Source organism: Trachurus trachurus (assembly GCF_905171665.1).
Source record: "Trachurus trachurus genome assembly, chromosome: 18".
Taxonomy (NCBI): Eukaryota; Metazoa; Chordata; class Actinopteri; order Carangiformes; family Carangidae; genus Trachurus; species Trachurus trachurus.
In genome coordinates this window covers 26,524,239-26,543,912 of record NC_139909.1, presented here as the reverse complement: position 1 = coordinate 26,543,912, position 19,674 = coordinate 26,524,239, and the positions used below count along the sequence as shown (strand labels likewise).

The window sequence follows — 19,674 nt, the reverse complement described above, 5'->3', positions numbered from 1 at the left end:
TTTGGAGAGACTTTTATCAAACAGACAGCGGCGTTAAATGTGGAATAAAAAATGAAAGATTTGTAAGCACAACAGTGACACCTCTCCAGAAGGTTATTACATGCTATATCCAGATGAATAAATGTTCTTGTCAGCTTAAGGAACTCTAAACAGTCTCTACATTGATTCATCATACTTCTGCTTGTCACGGTTGTTTTTGTTTTCTGTGGTATGATTTAACGGCCTGGGATCTGGCCTCGCCGAGCGGGACCGACACTGAGCCAAGTCCCTCAGGACTAAACACTTTCACTGAATACTCTGTCATTGTCCTCATCTGGCGATGGGATGTTTATTATGTGGGGATCCACAGACACTTCTAGTTGTTTAGTTGCAGCCGTTTGTCGCCCGGCCGGGCAGGGGAAGGGAAAGATGTCGCGCACATGCGTGGAGAGCAGATTCTCTGATGCAGAGGCTTTTAAAATGTGGTTAGCGTTGGGGCCCGGACCACGGAGGTACTGGTCTTTGTCTGTCTGTCTGTGTGATGGATAAGGCCATGACTTGCTCTGCATCTGCCTCTGCTGCTGTCAGAGCCACCTTTGATTTCAGAGGAAAAACAGAAGATTGAGAAAGCTATTAAGTTTTTTGGAAAACTCAAACGCGGGATTTATTGTTTTAATAACAGAGTGTGTCCATTAGACCCTCAGTCAGACTGTTTTTACTGCGTTAAATCCAAACTATGAACGGTAATTATAATAACTATATTGTTTCATTACTGTAAAATAGCTTAATAGTCACCTGATAACTTATAATAAAGTTTAAAACCAGCCTCTTCAGAGCAGAGCCTATTTTAAGCTGTGGCACCACTAGAATAGAAGTCCTTGGACACACACACACACACACACACTAGGCTTCAGAAATGAAAAACACAAAACAAAACAACACCACCACACGCTCCCACACCTGCTCTACGATTCCCAGGCAGCGAATGTGTGAAAACCCTCCATTCATCTCTCGCCTTGGTTAACCCCTCGAGGGAATGCCACCATCTAGCATTCCACTGGGAAAGATCCATGATCAGATGTCATTTGGTATTATCTAAGGAAGGATCCTAATCCACAATCTGCCCGCATCTGTTTGCTAACGTTCCCCGGCTCCGTCCCCCTCTTTTCCCCGCTGCCAGTGCCACTCTGATGTGCCGGTGCCAGCGGACAGATGGCGAGCCCCTCGAGGAGCGGTGGCACAGAGCGTCTGGCCCAACCCGCACATTCTCTCCAAGCTTTTGTCAGGCTGGAGAGTGCGGGAGTGGCATCGGGGGGGGTGGGGGGGGGGGGGGGTTTAGTCTCCCAACCTTCCATAAATACAGAGAAAAACGCAACTGGAAGGAGCTGAGATGCATTGCTTCTTATTCAATTTTCTACAGCAGCTACTCAGAGCAATTCATCAATTAGAACTAATATATTAAATGGTAACATAATGGGAGGTTATTACATCACTGCGAAGCCTTCCACGTTCATTTGCTGTAGCGGTTCCTCCGAAAAATGTTTCCTTTCCCGCCACCACTTCACATTTGTTCCAGAGAAATTCAAGGAGCATAACAAAAACACATCACTGAATTTAAATACGGCTTAAGTAGGAAAACCATCATCATCTCTTGATGTGTTCATCCAGGTGCTCGGAGCAAAAAAAAAAAAAAAAAGAACACATTTCTTGACCGCTACAAATGGCTTTGAATATTCAGCGTATGCGTATATCTGATTAAATCCCTCTTAAGAGCCTCAGCAAAACGTCTGCCACTGCACGCAGAGTGCTAACAGTGCAGTTTTATCCTGATGCATTACTAAATGAATGTGTTGACCACAGGGCAAGGTTAGGTTGGTATTGGCAGAGATAGCTCTCAGCTGGATTGCCGACACGTGCGCTCGCATAATGCATGCAAAGGAGACACCGTTTGTGTGTGGCTTTTTTGTTGCAGTAATTTGTAATCTGTATGTAAGGTTGGCATGTGTTTAGAGCTGGGGAAAGGGGTTGTGCACGTGCATGTGTGTGTATATGTGTGTGTATGTGTGTGTGTGTGTGCGTGCGTGCGTGTGTATGCTATTTAACTTCATTGTAATTTTGACCCCCCCCCCCCTAATCAATAAAAACAGTTAGCTAATGAAAAAAAGTCTGCATGCTGCAGGGCATGCGTAGTCGGTCCTGAATCTGAAAGTGCACTCAGAGTGAGCCGTGATTGGACAGGCTGCAGGCTGCATGCATCCAGTGGACTGCATGGCTTCACTGGCTAACCAGCTCCACACGCTGTAACCACTCACAGATGAAACTACAAATATGACGCCACTCACATTTTCTAACTAACTACTTCTTACTTCCAGGTTAGCTGTTAACCATTAACTGTGATTGCATGTTGTTGTTTTTTTTCTTTTCCTTTGTGCCTGTTTTAGCCACAGCTTTGATTTAACTGATAATTTACTGATTCCATTCTCTATTTTCATATTGTCAGTAACAGCTAGGACTCACTTCTGGAGTCTTTTATTTTATTTTTTATTTTTTTTTAATCTTTGCTGCTTTTGCTCTAGGCTCTTCTGCATGCATGTGTGTATACAGTGTTGAGTTGTAGTGTAATCTGAAGTGGAAGTTGTCTTGGCCCAGTGATCTGACTGCTAGGTTTCAATTGACAGCTGAGGAAGTGTGACTGGAGCGTGACTCAAAACGGCAGGCATTATGGCCCCAGTGCCACTGACGACACTTTGGGGATTACTTGGCAAAGGTAACCTTTTCATTCTTTCATCATGCCGTCTCTCTGTCTCTCTCACACTACACTACACACACGCACACACACGCAAACATACACACACTCCATAAATTGATAATGCCAAGTAAAATGTTTGATTTGATTTGATTGTCTACGTTTCACATGTCAGAAATTCCTATATTGACACAGATATAGACGTAAATGACTCTTGTTCCTGTAGTGGGGTAGTTTGTTGGACAAGTTCACCTTTTGGACTCTTAAAAAGTAGTCATGCCTTTCTTTGATAGAAGTAACACACATCCCATTGTGTCTCTTGTGCTTTACTTTCCCTCCTTTCTGATACATCATCTCTTTTTTTCCCACTTCTCTCAGTAATTTGGAGTCTTTAAAAAAGTTGCTGCACCCTTACAAGATCATTAGATTTAGTTGAGCTATGATTTTGGATTGATCTTTTTGTCGTGTTATTTTTAAATCCACCATAAACTAAACTTAACTCAACTAAAGCCTTGTTTTCAGAAAGTAGAAACACAGTTTCTTATCTTGAGAGCTGCAAATGTAAAAAAAAAAAAAAAAAAAAAAAAAACTGTTGATTTTCAGTGCTCTGCTTTTCAAACGCAGCTGTCCTCGTGGATTCACATGCAACAAAAGAAAAAAAAACACAATATTCTCACTTCAAAACACAAAGTTCACCGGAGGTAATTAGAACAAATGAAGTCAAATCGTGTTGAATCAAAGTCACGTCAGGTCAGAGGAAAAGCCGTTTACTGTCCACCGTTTGAACAGGCTCGGCTTTGTTTGATTTTGTGCTGAAGTCATGCTTTATTCTCCTTAACTTAAAGTTACAGAAAGCCCCCCCTTCCCTCCCTCCCTCCCTTCATCTCCCCCCTGCCTCCATACTGTACCCCCCGCCCTCTCAGGGGGGAAAAACCTGAACCATTTCACCGTGGAGCAAGCTGAGCTAAGCCTTTTCCTGTTACGTCTCCCTTTTCCCCTTTTCCCTGGAAGTGTGTGTGTGTGCGTGTGTGTGTGTACAGCTCATTTTGCGCTCGCTGAAGTTACAGACTTTTTTTTTTTTTTTTACAAACACACATGCACACAGCAGAAGCCCCTTCAACAGGCCTCCTAATAGGCCAGTGGAGGTAGCAGAGAAAAATGTCCCCTGCAGCAGCTCCAAGTCTCTTATTCCACTACACAGCAGCAGCAGCTAACTCCTGCACTTCTCTCCATGTGAGCCTACAGTAATGAGTGCAGATAAAATTGACCCCAAATGATTTAGTTTATTTTGTTACAAGGATGGGATGGTAATTGTATTATATTTTTTCCTCTTTGATGGATTATACACACAAAACCCGCTCAACATACAGATGAAATCAGTCGGATTTCTCTTTTATCTTTGCTTGCCCTTTAAAACGGAGCGCTCCACTATGCCTCTTCAGTACTAGCCCCAAATTAAAACGCTGCCAGACTCGCATGTTGCCATTGTGCAGGAAATGGGTCAGCAATCCATTAAGATGCCATTAGATAATCTAATTTAGGGAGCTAATCCTTAAACGAAGCACGCTGTATGCCCGGGCTGTGCTTGCAGGGAGTAGAATTAGTGAGGTTTGGGAGCTGGACAGGGTAAGGGGGAGGCCATCTTGAAGGTTACCTAAGGAAATACAGTGACGGGAGGTCAGAGTTATGAGAGCTGCAGAAGCATTAAAGCAAAACACTTGGACAGAGAGGAAGCCACTGTAGCGTTTTGACAGCTTCAAATCGTAACAGTTGGAAAGTGTTTGACAGAGTTGGAACAACAATACCCAGAATTCCTGTAATACGGCATCAAGACGTGCATTTCCAACAAGGCCCTGTGCATGTTTACCTGAAATATGAATAATATAAATACTGAAGCTGGATCTCTGGTGGGTCTGGCTTTCCTAGAGCGGGGCCCTCACTCAGATAGAGTCTGTGTTTTAAGTCAAACTAATCTGCAAGTCTTATTCAGCAGGGATGGGAAGGTTTCAGTCCTGAACACACACACACACACACACACACATACATTTAGTGATTTAGCCTGATCAGAGAAGTATTCCTTACATAAAACTCCAGCCGAGCGCAGCTTTAAGGTTATAGGATGCAGATACGTTCTGACATCCATCGATTTTAACAAGATTAAAACCGATCTGCTGGTTTAGTGCGCACAAAGGCCCTCAAGTCGGCTTTTGTAGCTGTGTGGTCCCCCTCCCTAATGTAAGCCATTACCTGAGAGAAGTTTCATAAGGAAAGACAAACACGGGGCCGATGGAAGGAAGGAGGGAGGGAGCGGGAGAGAAAGAAAGTGAAACGGGGGGAAAAGAGAAAGCTGCAGCGCCTTGGCCGCTCTGTGCGCTCTTTGTTCAGCAAGGTAGGAAAAACTTAATCCCCCGTTTCCTGTCCGATGATTTTTGGCAGGGTGAAAGAGAGAAGGAGGGAGGGAAGAAAGCAGGAGAGGGAGAGAGAGAGAGAGAGAGAGGATAGCATGAGGACGGATAGAGAGGCTTAGCCTTGGGCTTGTTTTTAACTCTTCGCACACTGAAATGTGAAACTTGAATGATGTTTGTTTTTATTTGGAGCACATCTTCTCCTCTCCGCCTCTCCTTTCATTCACTCCTTCTCAAAGCGTCTGGCGCTTTTAGGCCACGAGGTGAATTGAATTTGCACTTCCATTGTTTTTAGGTAAAAGAGCAGTGACTGGTGATTTGTATAAAATTCAGACTGGTTGATGAGTTGCTTTTCACAGGAGCAGACATTGTTGTCTAATCGCGAAGCTTCACAAAGAGCCGAGTCTGCGCTCCACCTCTGGTCCTCTCCTCCTCTCCTCCTCTCCTCCTCTCCTCCTCTCCTCCTCTCCTCCTCTCCTCCTTCATGCTCCCTCAGCATTTCGGGTCCCACATTCACCCTCACCCTCACCCTCGCCGTGTCCCACGCTCATCCCTCTCTTCCCTCTCTTCCCTCTTTTCCCCTTGCACGATAAGTACGGCGCAAAAAAAAAAAAAAGTTTTGTAAATGGCTGAAATCGGGGGGTAGCAAGTGCACGACACAGGTATTCTCATACTTAGCGGGGGTGATGTGAGAGGTGGCAGGGTGTTTAGATGAGTGCATGCTGGGGGCCTGTGGGGAGGGGAGGAGGAGGAGGAGGATGAGGAGGAGGAGGGGGGGGTAGCCAGGGAGAGGAGGGGGGGGGGGGGGCTAATTATCTGACATCTACGTAGCGCAGCACCCCTCGGGAACAACATGCTGTTTGTTCCCGCTCGCGTTTTCAGTTAGCACCGTTGCTCCCCAGGAACAATCACTGTGTTGTTTTGCCATTAGCGTGAGATGAATAGGGATGGGACAGCTTTGTGTAGAGACCCCCCCTCCCCTCCACCCCCACCACCACAACCACCACTTTTCCCCCCCACAACCCACCCTCCTCCACCACCACCACCACCACCACCACTCACTCTCCCCCTCGTGCTCTTTCTATACCACCATCAATGCAGAGAGGAGGGCCTGCGTCACGGCCCGCTCACATGATGTCCTTCACTGGGAATCAAGTGGAATCGTCTCAGCTTAGATTAATGAGCTACTGCTGCTGTTTTTCTTTTTGTTTACCCTCCTTTGTCTGAACAAAACAAAAATAAGACCTTGAACCTTGATGACTGTCAGCAGATCAGTGATGCTGGTCATTAGTGTTCAGTGTTTAGGATAATTGAAAGAAAGAATCTAATTTTTATTTCATGCTGCACAAACAAGTTAATGGCATGTGACTAATCTCCACGTCTCTGTGTCTTCTTCTTTTTCTGTGTGTGTGTGTCTCCCCACAGTCCTGGTACCTGGGCGAGCTTAGTTCCATTCCAAGTGCCGAACGGGACTCCGATTCTGCCAACAAATGTCCACCAGAACTACAGCATAAACATCATTGGTGAGCCCCTGGTCCCCACGGAAACAGGGAACTGAACAGGCAGAGGCCCGGACGACCCCCAGGGTGAATGGGTGGGTGGCGGTGCAGAGCCAGCACTACAGGTGTCTCCGCAGCCATGGATGAAACCAGCAAAAGCAGCAAGAGCTGCACAATCGTTCCCCCTTCCTCCTCCTCCTCCTCCTCCTCCTCCTCCTCCTCCTCCTCTTCCTCTTCCTCCTCTTCCTCCCCCACCTTCTTTCACCCAGCTCTCTCCTCCCAAACCCAGATCTGGACCCTTCCACACCTCCCTCACCCGCTCCCGTCCCTCCACACCGTGATGGACCCTGGCCGTGAAGTGAAGACGAGGGTTGGTTCATAAAGGAAAGGAGAAAAAAAAAAGGAAAAAAAGAAACATCCCAGCCCACACATCCACCACCACCAGTCAGTTGTTGTGTTTGCAGAACTTTTCAATCCATTCAGATACTGTGATGTATAGATGCCTTAATGTTTTATTGCATGACACTCTAGTCTCTTAGTGGAAATTCCTACTACTTTTCCATGTCGGGGGAAGATGTAAAATCCTGATCTACACACACACACCTTGTACACAGACACACACACACGTACACACACAAGTGAAGAGGTCCGTGCATCAACAACCTCTGCCTGGTGGAAGGCTCTGAGACTCTAAGCTCTCCGACTCAGACCTCTTGAAAAGAGGTTTTCCCATGTCAAACGATTCACTGTGTACACCATAGGAACGAAAAAATTGTGAATTCAGAGTGTTTCTTCTTCCGTTTGATTTCAGTTTACTGTGATATGACTCTTTGTTCAGAAAATGTGTTGACTTTGTTTATTCTTTACTGCTACTTACTTCAAGAATTAATGTAAACACTTACGGTAAGAGTTGAGAACTCTTAATGCGGTTTCAAAAAACACTAAAAGTTCGGCTTGAGATTGGACCCCTCATTAAAAGAATTTGCAACTCCTTTACAAAAGGATTAAAAAAGAAAAGTAAAAGACGGAGAAAAAGAAAATCTCGATAGAGGCAAGTGCAATTGAATTTTTGAAGGGAAGCTATCAGTCTGTCAGCCCTAAGACTCTAAAGGAAGGGGGATAAATATTAAATGGTTTTATGGGTAAAATGTTTAAGAAAGCATTTGAATTTGATTTCAGTCGCATATCCGTCTCCTCACGAGAAAAACATCAAGCGCGAAAGGCATTTGAAGGCAAGCACTAAGCTACCTGTGCAGCGCTGAGCGAAACCAGCACTTCTTTTGAGCCCTTCCCATCATTATGGGGAGTTTTTTTTTATTTATTTTGGGGGAAAAAAAAAAAAAAAGCGAACATAAGTAAAGAAATGAGACACACATAGTGTGTTCAAAAAATGGCATTTCATTTTTTTAAGAGATGTTCACGATAAGATCAAGAGCATATGTATTTGGCCATCGGCTTCTAAAGCTTATGTTTACAGAAAAAAAAAATGGAATGCAAAGTGTTAATTCATGAAATGTACAATTCATGCAAATGTACAGCAAGCTTCTGTGTAAAGCTACAGTTTGTGCAAGGTTAACTCTGCAGTGGAAGAGGTTGAAAACTGAAATTATGAATCCAGGTGGTGGCAGATCCCTGAAATCTAGAATTGTGCATGGCATGTTGACAGCCATTGCCTCTCCAGTCCAGACGTATTTATACAAGGAAAATCTCTCCAGTACTCTTAATTTGCACGATGACATATAGTCCACATTACGTGCCTTGCCTTTGAATATAGAGACATCACTACACTTGTTTTTGCTGCATTTATCATTATAGAAAAAAATTAACATTTTTATGAATAAGAATTGTTTTGTACTCTGAATGAAATTGTTGATTTTTAACTTCATGTACTACTCTATCTCACAGTTACATTGCATATCAAGGCTGTGTATAGTTGCCGTTTTAAAGTTTGTAATCAACCAGCATTTTTTTTTTTCTCAGTATTTTGGTGGTTTTTCAAATAACCTGTCATCTTTTTGTTTTTCCTTTATTTTTTTCAGTGCTCATTTTGTTCATCTTCCAGTTACTATTGTGGAGGGTGAAATTCAGAATTATGAAAATTATGCAATACCAAGTTTTGCCTATGTAGGTAGTGCTTATAGATGCGTCAAATATTAGAGGCTAGTTTGGAGATAGACAATATTGTAATGCATTTATTTTGTTGATATCGTTGTTTGTCGTTGTTGTTGTTGATGATGTTGTTGTTGTTGTGGGTGTTTTCCTTTTTTATTGACCAAAGTGGGGACTGCTTTCTATGCAGTGTATGACAAGGTCTTTTTTTTTTTTCTTTAGCTTATAGGCCTACCGAATGACGGTGAGACATGTTCCAGTGTATTTTAAATTTGGGAGTTTTAGGGGGAGGGGCGGTATTTTTCTAGAAGTACTTATAAAAAAAAGATGCACCCTTGGTCTTTTTATGGCTGCAAAGTCACTGATTGGTCTACTGTGACTCTTACTTTCAACTTTCCACTTGGGGTGCTAGCATGTGAACCTTGAAGGAGCTCATTTTTCACAGGAGAGACGGCTTGACTTGAGTATGACAATCATTCTAAGAAATCACTTTTTTTGCGTAGACTCCCAACCCTGTCGTAGATGCCTCGGAGGACGGATACCGCCGCGCGCTTTTGTCGAAAAAAAAAAAAACCTACGCCGTACTATTGTTGACGTCACCGAATGCAATTCCCAAGTAGATGCCTTAAACACATCAGTGAAGTGGCCTGTGACCTGCGCAACAATCACACACCGACTAATGCTCGTGAGACCTGTCCAAATCAGTTCCAGACAGGCTCAAGCAAGCCTTTAGAAAGTATTTTATAAGTAGTAGATTTGTATAAATGTATATATGATATGCACATATGTCAATTCCTGAGCTACTTCAGCAGAGAGCCCCATAGAGAAGTATATTAGACCACAGAAGCATGGTGTTTTCTTACTTCGTGTCCAACGGTCCAGTAGAGGCTTAAATAGAATCCACTAGAAGAAAAAAAAAATAGAGCACTTAAATAGCACATAGGCAATCGTCTTCTTCCCCATACAGTGTTTTGACCCTAGTCACAAAGGAAACCTCTCAGGCGTATTACAGGGCATTATTTATATCAATCATTATCTTATCATTTGTAATGTATAAAGAAATAAAAATGACTTTTCTCACGGAGAGAGCAGCGCCTCTGATGCGGCTGCAGCGACACCTTTTTGCACTCTTTCGCCCACAATCGTGAAAGAAAAGAATGGTTTTCCCCACGGAGAGACGGTACTGACGGGAGCTCTCTCTCTCTCTCTCTTTCTCTCCGACTCAAGCAGAGGGCTAAGAAGCAGAAAGAAAAAAAAACATTTTTGTTTTGAAAAATAATCCTCAAGTCAAGCTCAATCTCTCCGTTTTCACCCAAATTTCTTATGCAGGAAAAAAAAATGAAAAAGTCACCCCGTCTTATGTGCACTGTTCTGTCTTTTTTTGTTGTTGTTTTTATTTTTATTCTTTATTTTCTGTTTTTTTTTTCTCTTAAAAGAAAAAACTACAAGTGCTTTGCAGCCTTTGGCCATTGGAAACCCCACTGAAGTGCATTGTCCCCAAGTGTGTTTGAGAGTGTGTGTGTGTGTGTGAATGTGTGTGTGTGTGTGAGAGAGAGAGAGAGACAGAGAGAGAAAGAGATAAAAACATGTGTCAGGGTCACTGTGCTGTTGGTGTTTATTTGAATAGGAGACTGTACATAAAGGTAAATATCCTGATTGCGTCGATAGCAGTAGTCTGTGGGGTTGAACTCTGCTTTGGCAGCTTGAGTGTTCGTGTGCATGCATGTGTGTGTGTGTGTGCGTGACTGCGTGTGTGTGTGAATTTGTGATCGAGTGCCTCTGACACTACACATTGAGAGAAGATGAGGGTCTTTCTATCGGAAAAAAAAGCCTGCCATAGGACAGGAGTTTGTACACTGTAAACTTTGTCGAGAGTTCTTCTCTGAAGCCCTTATTTGTAAATCTTCAATTCTGGGGAAAATGAGTCAATTCCATTTTAGGAAAAACAAATTTAATTTGGGTTTTGTTTGTTTGTTTCGGAGGCTGGATTTGAGTTAGAACTCTCCAGGTTTCCCCGATCAGTAGAATCTAAAGTGTTTTCATCGGTTGTTGTGTTCCTGTATGTAAAGGGGGGAGATGTTCTATACAGATCCATAAATATAAAAACAACAACAATGAAGGCTTTTTTTATTATTAATATTATTACTTTTGAACTTGGTTAGTGCATAGGTATTACATTTGGGAAACACTTCATGAATATTTGAATTGTTGTTCTTTCATTAGTGTGGCCATAGCGAGTGTGATGTGATTGTTCTTTTTTTTTTTTGTTCTTTTTTTGTTCTTTGGAAATGGGTGTGAATTCTTGTCCAACAAGATGGTGGTGTGAGTGTGTTTCTTGTAGCAGCTGGGAGGTGATGTCACTTAACCAGTAGAAAAAGGCCCCAGATTGCACCTGACCTTAAGAGAGAAGCAGGGTCAAATCTGCAGTGACAAAACGTCCTCATTGGATCTATCAGATCGTTTCCTTTTTCTTTTTTTTTTCCTTTTCCTTTTTATTTGTTTCTTTTCAGAGGAAATGTTGCAAGACGATTGGTGCTACATCTCGCCATACTTCTGATTCGACTGGCCGACGTTGAGCCGTCTACTTTGTTCTTCTTGGGACTTAATCTCTTATAAAAAAAACGATCCGTAAAGGCATCACGGCATCACTCATTTTGCACTTTCCACATGCCTGATGTGTTGTAGGAAACCCTCGGTTCACACTACAAACTAACTAACAAACAAACATGAGGTTGCAGGTGTTTCAGAGTAGGGTACTGTACCTTCCAGCTGATCATAGGTAGTGTATTTGAGCATGGTTACGTGTTTCTATTGCTACGCAGGGTGTGAATGTAGCCTGTCGAAGAAGCTCTTGAAACTTTATGAAGTTTGAATCAGTATTCCACCCATCAGCAGCTTCAAGGCGCACTCACTACAACCTTATTTTTAGAAAAGTATTACGTCACTGATCGCTGCGGTCACTGAGAAACAGGACGACGTTATGCAAGGAGGAGCCGTGGCACTCATGCAATATGTGTGATCTTCCTCTTGAACTGAATGTCACACGCGGTGTAGGGACTGAGAGGGTGTAAACATAAACATACAGACTTCATTCAAACATTCAAAACTTTTCATTTTCATCCTTCATGAGCAATACACACCTTCCATACTTTTGGCTAGCTGCTAGTCACTTGGCATCAGGTTGTTATGAAACATGAAAACCAGCATTTTTACAGGATGTAACATTCACCAAAAGAAGACAAAAAGATAGCAATGCAGTGCCTGTTCAAGCTGTCCAAGTGTCTGTTGTATATAATTGTAAAATGTGATAGACTTACTTTCATATGTGATGAGATAAAAAAAAAAGAAAAAAAAACAGCATCACTCAGAACAGAATGTGGCAACTCATCTGGAAATCTGCTCTTTATCACTTCTTTGATGTTTTTGGAGCTTCTTTTTTTTGTGATTTATTAATTTTTTAATTCTGTCAGCACACAATGCCCACATCAAGCTTGTTCAGAATCTGAGAGGAACGGTTTGAGGTTCATCTTTTCTTTTTCTTTTCTTTTCTTTTGCCTGGGGGGGAGGAGTGGGGGGGGCGGGGCGGGGGGGTCAGTGCTACATTACGCGCAGTGAAAGGATGAAATAATGTCTTTTCTTAAAAAACAACAACAAAAAAAACAAGTCACCAGTTTTCTCTGCAGGGCTGATTTACTTTTCTTTTTGTTTTGGGTCTTGTGGCACTTTTACTTCCCTCTGCGCACACGTTTCTACTTTATGAATCATGTTGGAATTACTATGTAACGAACAACAACAACAACAGCAACAAAACAATATGTAAACAGTCTCCAGTAGTGATCGTAGTTACACTGCAAGTGTGTGCAAAGGTGTATGTATGTATCTGAATGTACGTTTTAGAGGACTTTTGGAAAACTTTTTTTGTTTTTTGTTTTTTTTTTGTTTTTTTTTATCTTTTCATTTACAGTTTAGGAGTCACAGGTGTCCATTGTGAACTGTATAGCGAAGGCCTTGATATCCCTTCTTTTATTGATTTTAGAAACGCCAAGCATTAGGCGATGCCTTCAAGCTGGTTACATTTGGTGCAGGGGCTAAAATTGCCACAAGATTAAAATCAGTGTAAATAAAGGCTCAACTTTTTGTGATTGTTACTGTTATATCCAGCCTATACTGCTAGCAGCTGTTTTTACTGCAGTCAATTACTGGAAGTGGATATATTTCCTATGCAAAACTGTTTAAACAATAAAATGAGCTATGCTACAAAAAGCACTTTCATGTTTTGTCTCTTTCTTGTGTGGATTCTTTACATGATTGCAATGACACCTAGATAGAAACACGGACCTGCCTCAGTGATAGAGGAAAAGTTGTGTTTGTGTGTGTGTGTGTGTTTTCTTGTGAAGGGTCACATGTTTGAATGTTTTCAAGGCTCCTTTAGCTTCACCTTGTGATATTTATTATAGGAGAATTCAAAAACATCCAATGGTGTCATCACCTCGGTGACCCTCGGTGTGATATATAACAGTGGGAGAAAATCTCTAGCACATGAAGCCGTGCAAATGGAGCATCATGTAATTGATTTGACAGACAGCCGGTCATCTGATTGGGCTATAGTATCATCTGATATAATTCATTTACATTAAAGTGGAATGCATGGGTTGGAGTAGGGGGAAACACTGATGCTGTGGCTCAGCAGCTCCTTTTAGCTGTATCACCTCAGTCATGAGAATCAGGCCAAAAGAGGAAAACAGATTTAGAATCAGTTGCAGGGGTGGAATAAGGACAGTGTCAGATCAGAGGGAAGACGACTATTTGACTTTAAGTATTAACACTAATTGGATTTTGTTGATTCTCAGTAGTGTGTCTGTGACAGTACTTCCCTGAAAGCAAACATTAGTTTTCATATCCTGGAGTGATCCCATGACCCCACATACCCGTGCTCCATCGTGGTATTACTCCAGCTAATCTACTGTAATACCCCAATCTCTGAGGAATGGGAGACAGACTACAGTGTTTGGAGCGGAGCGGAATCAGTCTGTTGGGACCTCGGCGGGTCATGCGAGGTAACATCCATCTGGGTCACTGTGTCAAGTACATGACGCTCTGATCTAGTAAGCCTTTCTAATGGGATTGAGGACATCGAAGGCGGCAAAAGTCAGGCCAAAGCGCCAATTAAGTCTCATTATGGGTCTGTGCGATGGGCTCAGGGCTCGGCAGGACACTTGATGACAACAACGGGCGCTGCCAGTGGCGCCCGCAAAGGCCAGGTGCCCCGTGCCCAGCAGGGGTGGGGGGGGGGGCCCTCCCCATCGGCCATGGGGGCCGTCCCCATGGCCGATGGAGGCACTGCATGCTGCACACGCAGGAAACCCCACCTGGCCCCAGGCACAAACCAGAGTTCATTTGGCTATCATTAAAGAGGACCAACAATGTGGCACGCTGATATAAAATTACCCGATCTATAATGGTAATCATTATGCCATTTATCAAAATTGGCCAGTTGAGTCAACATCTGGCTTCAATAGGGGGCTCCAGTCGGTGAGGGTCTTGGCAGCGTCTTGTACCCTACATATTTTCCACTCTCTTTTATCAAGGCCTGCTGTCAGTGATTTGACGAAGCTAAATAGATGATGATTTGGCCCTATTATGTTTCGCAGGGCTCAAGCAAAGGGGATTTGTTGATTGCCTTTGTGTTTGTCCTGTTTTTTTTTCCTTCTTCTTGTACCCGTATGGATCCAGGAGAGGTAACGGCGCCTTGCGGTTCTCTGACGTGCGTCTGACTGCATGTGTACTGGAGAGAGGAGAGAGGAGAGAGAGAGACGGGGGGAAAGCACAGTGAGTACTCTCACACAAACCTGTGAGTGCAGAGGCCGGACTGGGCTGTTGGACACGGGCCAATGCCAGCACAAAGAACTCTGTCACATCCCCAAGTTTTATGGGAGGAATGTAATATTCATCTTGTATGCTGCTGGAATCAGGTCATTAATTAATCTGATCCTTTCGTCTTTTGGCATCAAAGTCTGGGCATAATGCATTTTATCTAGCAGGAAGTGATCAAGGCAGTTTGTGCAGTTTTTTCATTGGTTTATGATTAAGGAGAAGATTTATATTGTTGGTGTTGGGTGCAGACGGGGTAGGGCTCATGATTTCAATACAAAAAAAAAAGGAAAGTAAACATAAACCTTACGTGAATAGATGCAATCTGTCAGGTTTCTCTCCTGGAAAACAAACCCACAGAGGAAGATGTGTCAGTGAAACTTCTTTGACAATATGGAACAAATGATTCTCACATCTGCCTGTTAAATATAAAGCTTTACAAATCAGTGAGCATAGCTGAGTAAAGCATGGAGAACAGGTTGTGTCACAACCTGTGCTGATCTTTAATCAACACGTTTGTTTCATCCATACAAAAAGCCAAACACACATGCTTCCCCTTGTTTCCAGTCTTAATTCTAAGCCAGGCTGCTGACTGGAGCTTCACATGTAGCGCACAGACGTGGCGGTGACCTCAATTTTCTCACTGAACTCTTGATGGAGAGAGTGAAAAAGCATGTTTCCTCAAATCTCTAACTGTTTCTTGAACCAGTTAATCACAGTTAAAAGACAGTTGGGTGCTTTCCTAAGCTGTATTTGGAGATTTTTCTAAGAAATTTCAGCGCTCGCGAAGGGACACGTAGAGTTCTCAGACAACAGCCTGCGTCTGTTTGCAAAAATGTTGTTGAAGAGAGCTTGGGGAATAAAAGAGGCCTGTCTGAAAACACACTAGTCTTAAATAGTACTCTCAGCTCTGTGTATTCCCACACAAATTTGCATAAATTTCATAGTCTAAGTCATGGACTGTGGTAGGAGCGTGTTATTAGTCTATCTTGAGGTGGTAGTACAGGCCCATCACACTGAGGGTTGTTGTTATCTCATTGAAAGCACCGTGGTATTACACCCAGCGGATAGAGAGTGGGTCTTAAGATCGTGGGATTTGTTCACATATTAAAGCATGTCTGTTTGGATGCGCAGAAAAGAAACAGGTGTTCAGTGTGTGTGTGTGTGTGTGTGTGGGAGAGAGGGAGAGAAAGAGAGAGAGAGAACTCATGTGTGTGTCTTTGTGTTTTCCCTGTGATGTTTGTTCAGCAGCATGCACTGCACATAGGATGAGAACGCGCTGTTCATGTGTGTGCGCATGTGTACGTGTGTGTGTGTGTGTGTGTGTGTGTGTGTGTGTGTGTGTGTGTGTGTGTGTGTGTGTGTGAGTGTATGACTTGACAGAGGGGTGGGGGTGCTTTATTGAAAAGTACTCCTCTCCTCCCCTGTTCAACATGCTGGATTAGCACCAGCAGTTTCCCATGGAGCCGTCCCTCCCAGCCCCCTGCCCATTTGCATAAGGCGCAGACAGGCGGAGATGTGACAAACAAACCTGGCACACACAGCGCCGGCTGCCTCCTTTACATGAACTCTTTCCCTCTCTCTCTCTCTCCCTCTCTCTCTCTCTCGCCGTGACGAGAAAGAGGCACAATGCGGAGCTCGAGCGAAGCCCACCTTCACACACTTTTCACCATAAATGACCTGCTGCCTGAGTCAGAAGTGTACAGGATAAAATAAATGTAAAGGCAGCGCCAGACTGGGGTTTGAGGCCTGTATTCCTCCCGGTGATCATAGTGATTCACAAGTAAAGGAATGCAAAGGGCTGAAGGAGGTGAGAAGGGCTTTCATTGCTCTGTCATTTGGACAAAACTCCCCTGAATCAAAGTATCCTCCCCCTCGTTTTTCTCTTCCACCAAGATGGTAATGTTCACCTTAAAACATCTTTACTGTACTGTAGCTACATAACACAGCTCTCTGCACTGCTGTCCGGCCGCCAAGTTCCTATCAAGCCCCTGATTTATGGTGCCTGATGCATTCCTTGGCCCTGGCAAGGAGGCAGTTTAGCTGAAATATGAGAAGAGATGCAGGGAACACACTCAAAGTGAGTTTCAGTTCAGCTCTGCTCTGTGCACTGCAAAGCTGCTGCAGTTCAGATTCAGTCTGTGCAAAACCTGAAAGACAACCTGGGAGATTTTTTTTTTTCTTAACCTTGGATGGCAAAAATATTTCAGCAATGTGGCGTGGTGTGTCCGCCTCATCAGCATATCCTGTCGGGCGATAACAATAAAGAATTGCAACCCAGCTGTCATGACGCCCACAAAACCTTCTTTTGTTGGTTATGACGTGTAACTTTTACCCTCCTAAATTACACCGGGGTAAAAAACTACAACTCCCTCCTTTTTCCTGTCCACTTACAGTACATGAGGAAAATTGCATGCAGGTGTACGTAGGCGAAGAGACCTAACACCTCTTCTGTAGTGTTTTCCCTCTTAATGGCCTTCTTTTCTCGTGCTGTAAAAACCTGTAATCTATCATAAAGGCTGTAAGTAGTTGTTTGTCTTCATTTGTGTCTTAATGTAAAATAGCTGATAAACTAAAATCCGATAAGCAGAAACAGACATGTCCGAGGAAAGGAAAAAGTCAGTGTGTGAAGCGTTCACTGTGCACCTGCATTGCTTTGTCTGCTCCCAAGTTACAACAGTGTGATTACATGCTTTATTAAGTGCTGAATGCTCTCCCTGAGTAAAAGCAGATGTCACCACAAGGTCTGTCCCTGAGTCTGGATCGGGCTGCCTGTGGTCAGTGTCTCAGCCCGTCTGTAGCTTCCTGTGGTTTTTTTTCTAAATCACTGTACGTTCCTATTTCCTTCAGCATATATAAAATCGAGAAACTCTATGTGCCAGAAATGAAAAGACGTCAGACATGTCGCCCGGCATCAAGACGTTGCAGTAAAGTGAATTTATCTGTCACACGAGGAATCGAGTTACCGTCTTTGTTAGTTTAGCACCATTGTGTGCATGTGCTGCAGGCTGCACCAGGCCTGGATTGAAGAAATCCCCCCCGAAAACCAATATATATTTATGTTTTTTTCTAAACTGTCATTAAGAATAATGCAACCAACCATATCCACACTGCTGAGGTGTCCTTGAGCAACACAACGGTTCCCTGCTGGCTCCAGGCCTGCAGCTCTGAACACAAGTCTGCTCTCTGACCTCTTTGTGTAGGAGAGCAAATCATTTCCATATTTTTTGCCACATTTTATCATCACATCACAACCTCACACACACACACAAAAAAATAGTGAGAATGGAAAGCTGTTTTGGCTTAAACCCTTGTTTTCCACTGCTGTGTGCTTGTTGTTTTCTTGATAATGTGAGCAGATGATGCGTCAGGTCTTTGATGTGTGTTTCCCTCACTGTGGAACACCTGACCTCGTTAGAGTAATCGCTGCTCAGGTGCTGCTCCTCTCCACAACAGGCTGGAAGTTGCTGAAATCTCCTCTCGACTTCAAACACAGGCTTCCCATTCTCTGTTTTCCACGTCTGCCTGCCTGCCTGCGAGCCAGGACCTCACCACAACAGGTGAGTGTCACATCACACCATATGTATCAACATATGTCATATTAAACCACATGTAATCAGCAGTTAACCACCAGTGCGCACAAACACACACAGGAGTGAAAGGAGACACCTCATTGGTCAACAGAGGTGCAGAAAGGCCGGGGCAGCCCCTGTATGCTGGTTTATGAAGGTGCTAGGAGGAGGGATCAGAAAATATCAATCTGATTTTGGGATATTTTAAAGTTTCTATGACATGAATACATTTCTACTGAAATGTGATCCAGTAGAGCTCAAAGCTCAAATCTCTCCTGCCTCTCATGGTGAAATATTTTGTGTGTCACTCAATAGTCAGTGTCAAAACAGTTAATTTCCCCAAGGAAATTGTGAAATAGTGAAACCATTAGTGATTCTTTAAGCACTTTGCTAAAAAACCAGATGTGCCGGTAATGATTCTAAAAATATACATAGCCATTCTGTTTAAACTGTCGCTGTAACTGAATCCATACATAATATACCCACATCTTGCATTTACATAAAAATGAATATATAGCATATGTGTGTATATAGGTGTAAAGTCTACTGAGTTGTCCTCCTCTTTAATCTGACTCTTCCCATATGTGCTCCCTGTGTTTCCCAACACTAGGAGGGAACAATGTTTCAAATTTACCTACCATAGTATTAATTAATCATTGCACATCTGTAAGTGTGTATGCCCATTTTGGTGCCTGTTATATTTGTTGACTTGTGTGTGTGCGTGCGTGCGCGTGTGTGTTACAATGGTGCTGTGGCACTTTAGCACCTGCGCTACATTATAAAGCTAAAGGCTTGGATAATAAGCTGCAGGTGCACTCCTGGCAAACAGAGAGGAGATGCAGGGGGGTGGCAGTGTTGGGAGTGTTTGTGTGTGTGCATGTGTGCGTGTGTGTGTGTGTGCATGTATTGGGGGAGGATGACGGGGTGGGGGTCACCTGCTGTTGCTGGTTGGCACTCCACATTAGTGAGTATATGATGTCAACCTGCCTGCTATACCTCGCTCTGTACGGCACGTCCATTGGACTTTTGAAGAGCGGAACTGACGCTTCTTCCTGGAGAGACTGCCATCAAAACGCTCAACAAAGAGCCCAACTCTTTTGTCCGTCGTTCCCTCCCGTCTGTGGCACTGTCAATAATTATTGATGTTAATTACCGTGATGATTAGGGTAATTTCTTTATGGCTGTGTTGGCAGGTATGCAAAGTAAAGATGGGCTGATGGAGCCGACCACAGGAGGGGCTTCTCTCATTGACAGCATAGAGTCGAAGTGACAGCCAATAAGGAGGCAATCTACTTCATGGAAATCTAATTATGTGATGAATGGTGCAATGTATAGACTCTGGCACAGTAATATTGCACTCCCACCTGTGAAAATACTGGCTGGAATAATTGTTTATGTTGGGGGAAGGCCTCTTTATTTATATAATGCAGTCTGTGCTGTGTTGGTATCTTAAGTATGGTATCCATAAACATCTGCCTCATGTAAGCCTCCTA

General features: G+C 43.4%; 1 protein-coding gene across 11 annotated transcripts in view; it reads left to right on the top strand.

Moving 5' to 3' along the window:
* The window catches only part of LOC311001409 (nuclear factor 1 B-type-like), a 72,766-nt gene extending 60,783 nt beyond the window's left edge, over nt 1-11,983 (top strand). For 8 of the 11 annotated variants that reach the window (XM_083992485.1, XM_083992482.1, XM_083992489.1 and 5 more), the window contains 2 exons: nt 2,658-2,746; nt 6,556-11,983. In XM_083992485.1, the coding sequence (XP_083848611.1) occupies nt 2,658-2,746; nt 6,556-6,688 (222 nt within the window). In that variant the 3' untranslated portion in view covers nt 6,689-11,983. The remainder of the gene's footprint in view (nt 1-2,657; nt 2,747-6,555) is intronic. The other 3 variants (XM_083992492.1, XM_083992491.1, XM_083992484.1) reach the window with 1 other exon arrangement.
* Nucleotides 11,984-19,674: the final 7,691 nt, after the last annotated feature.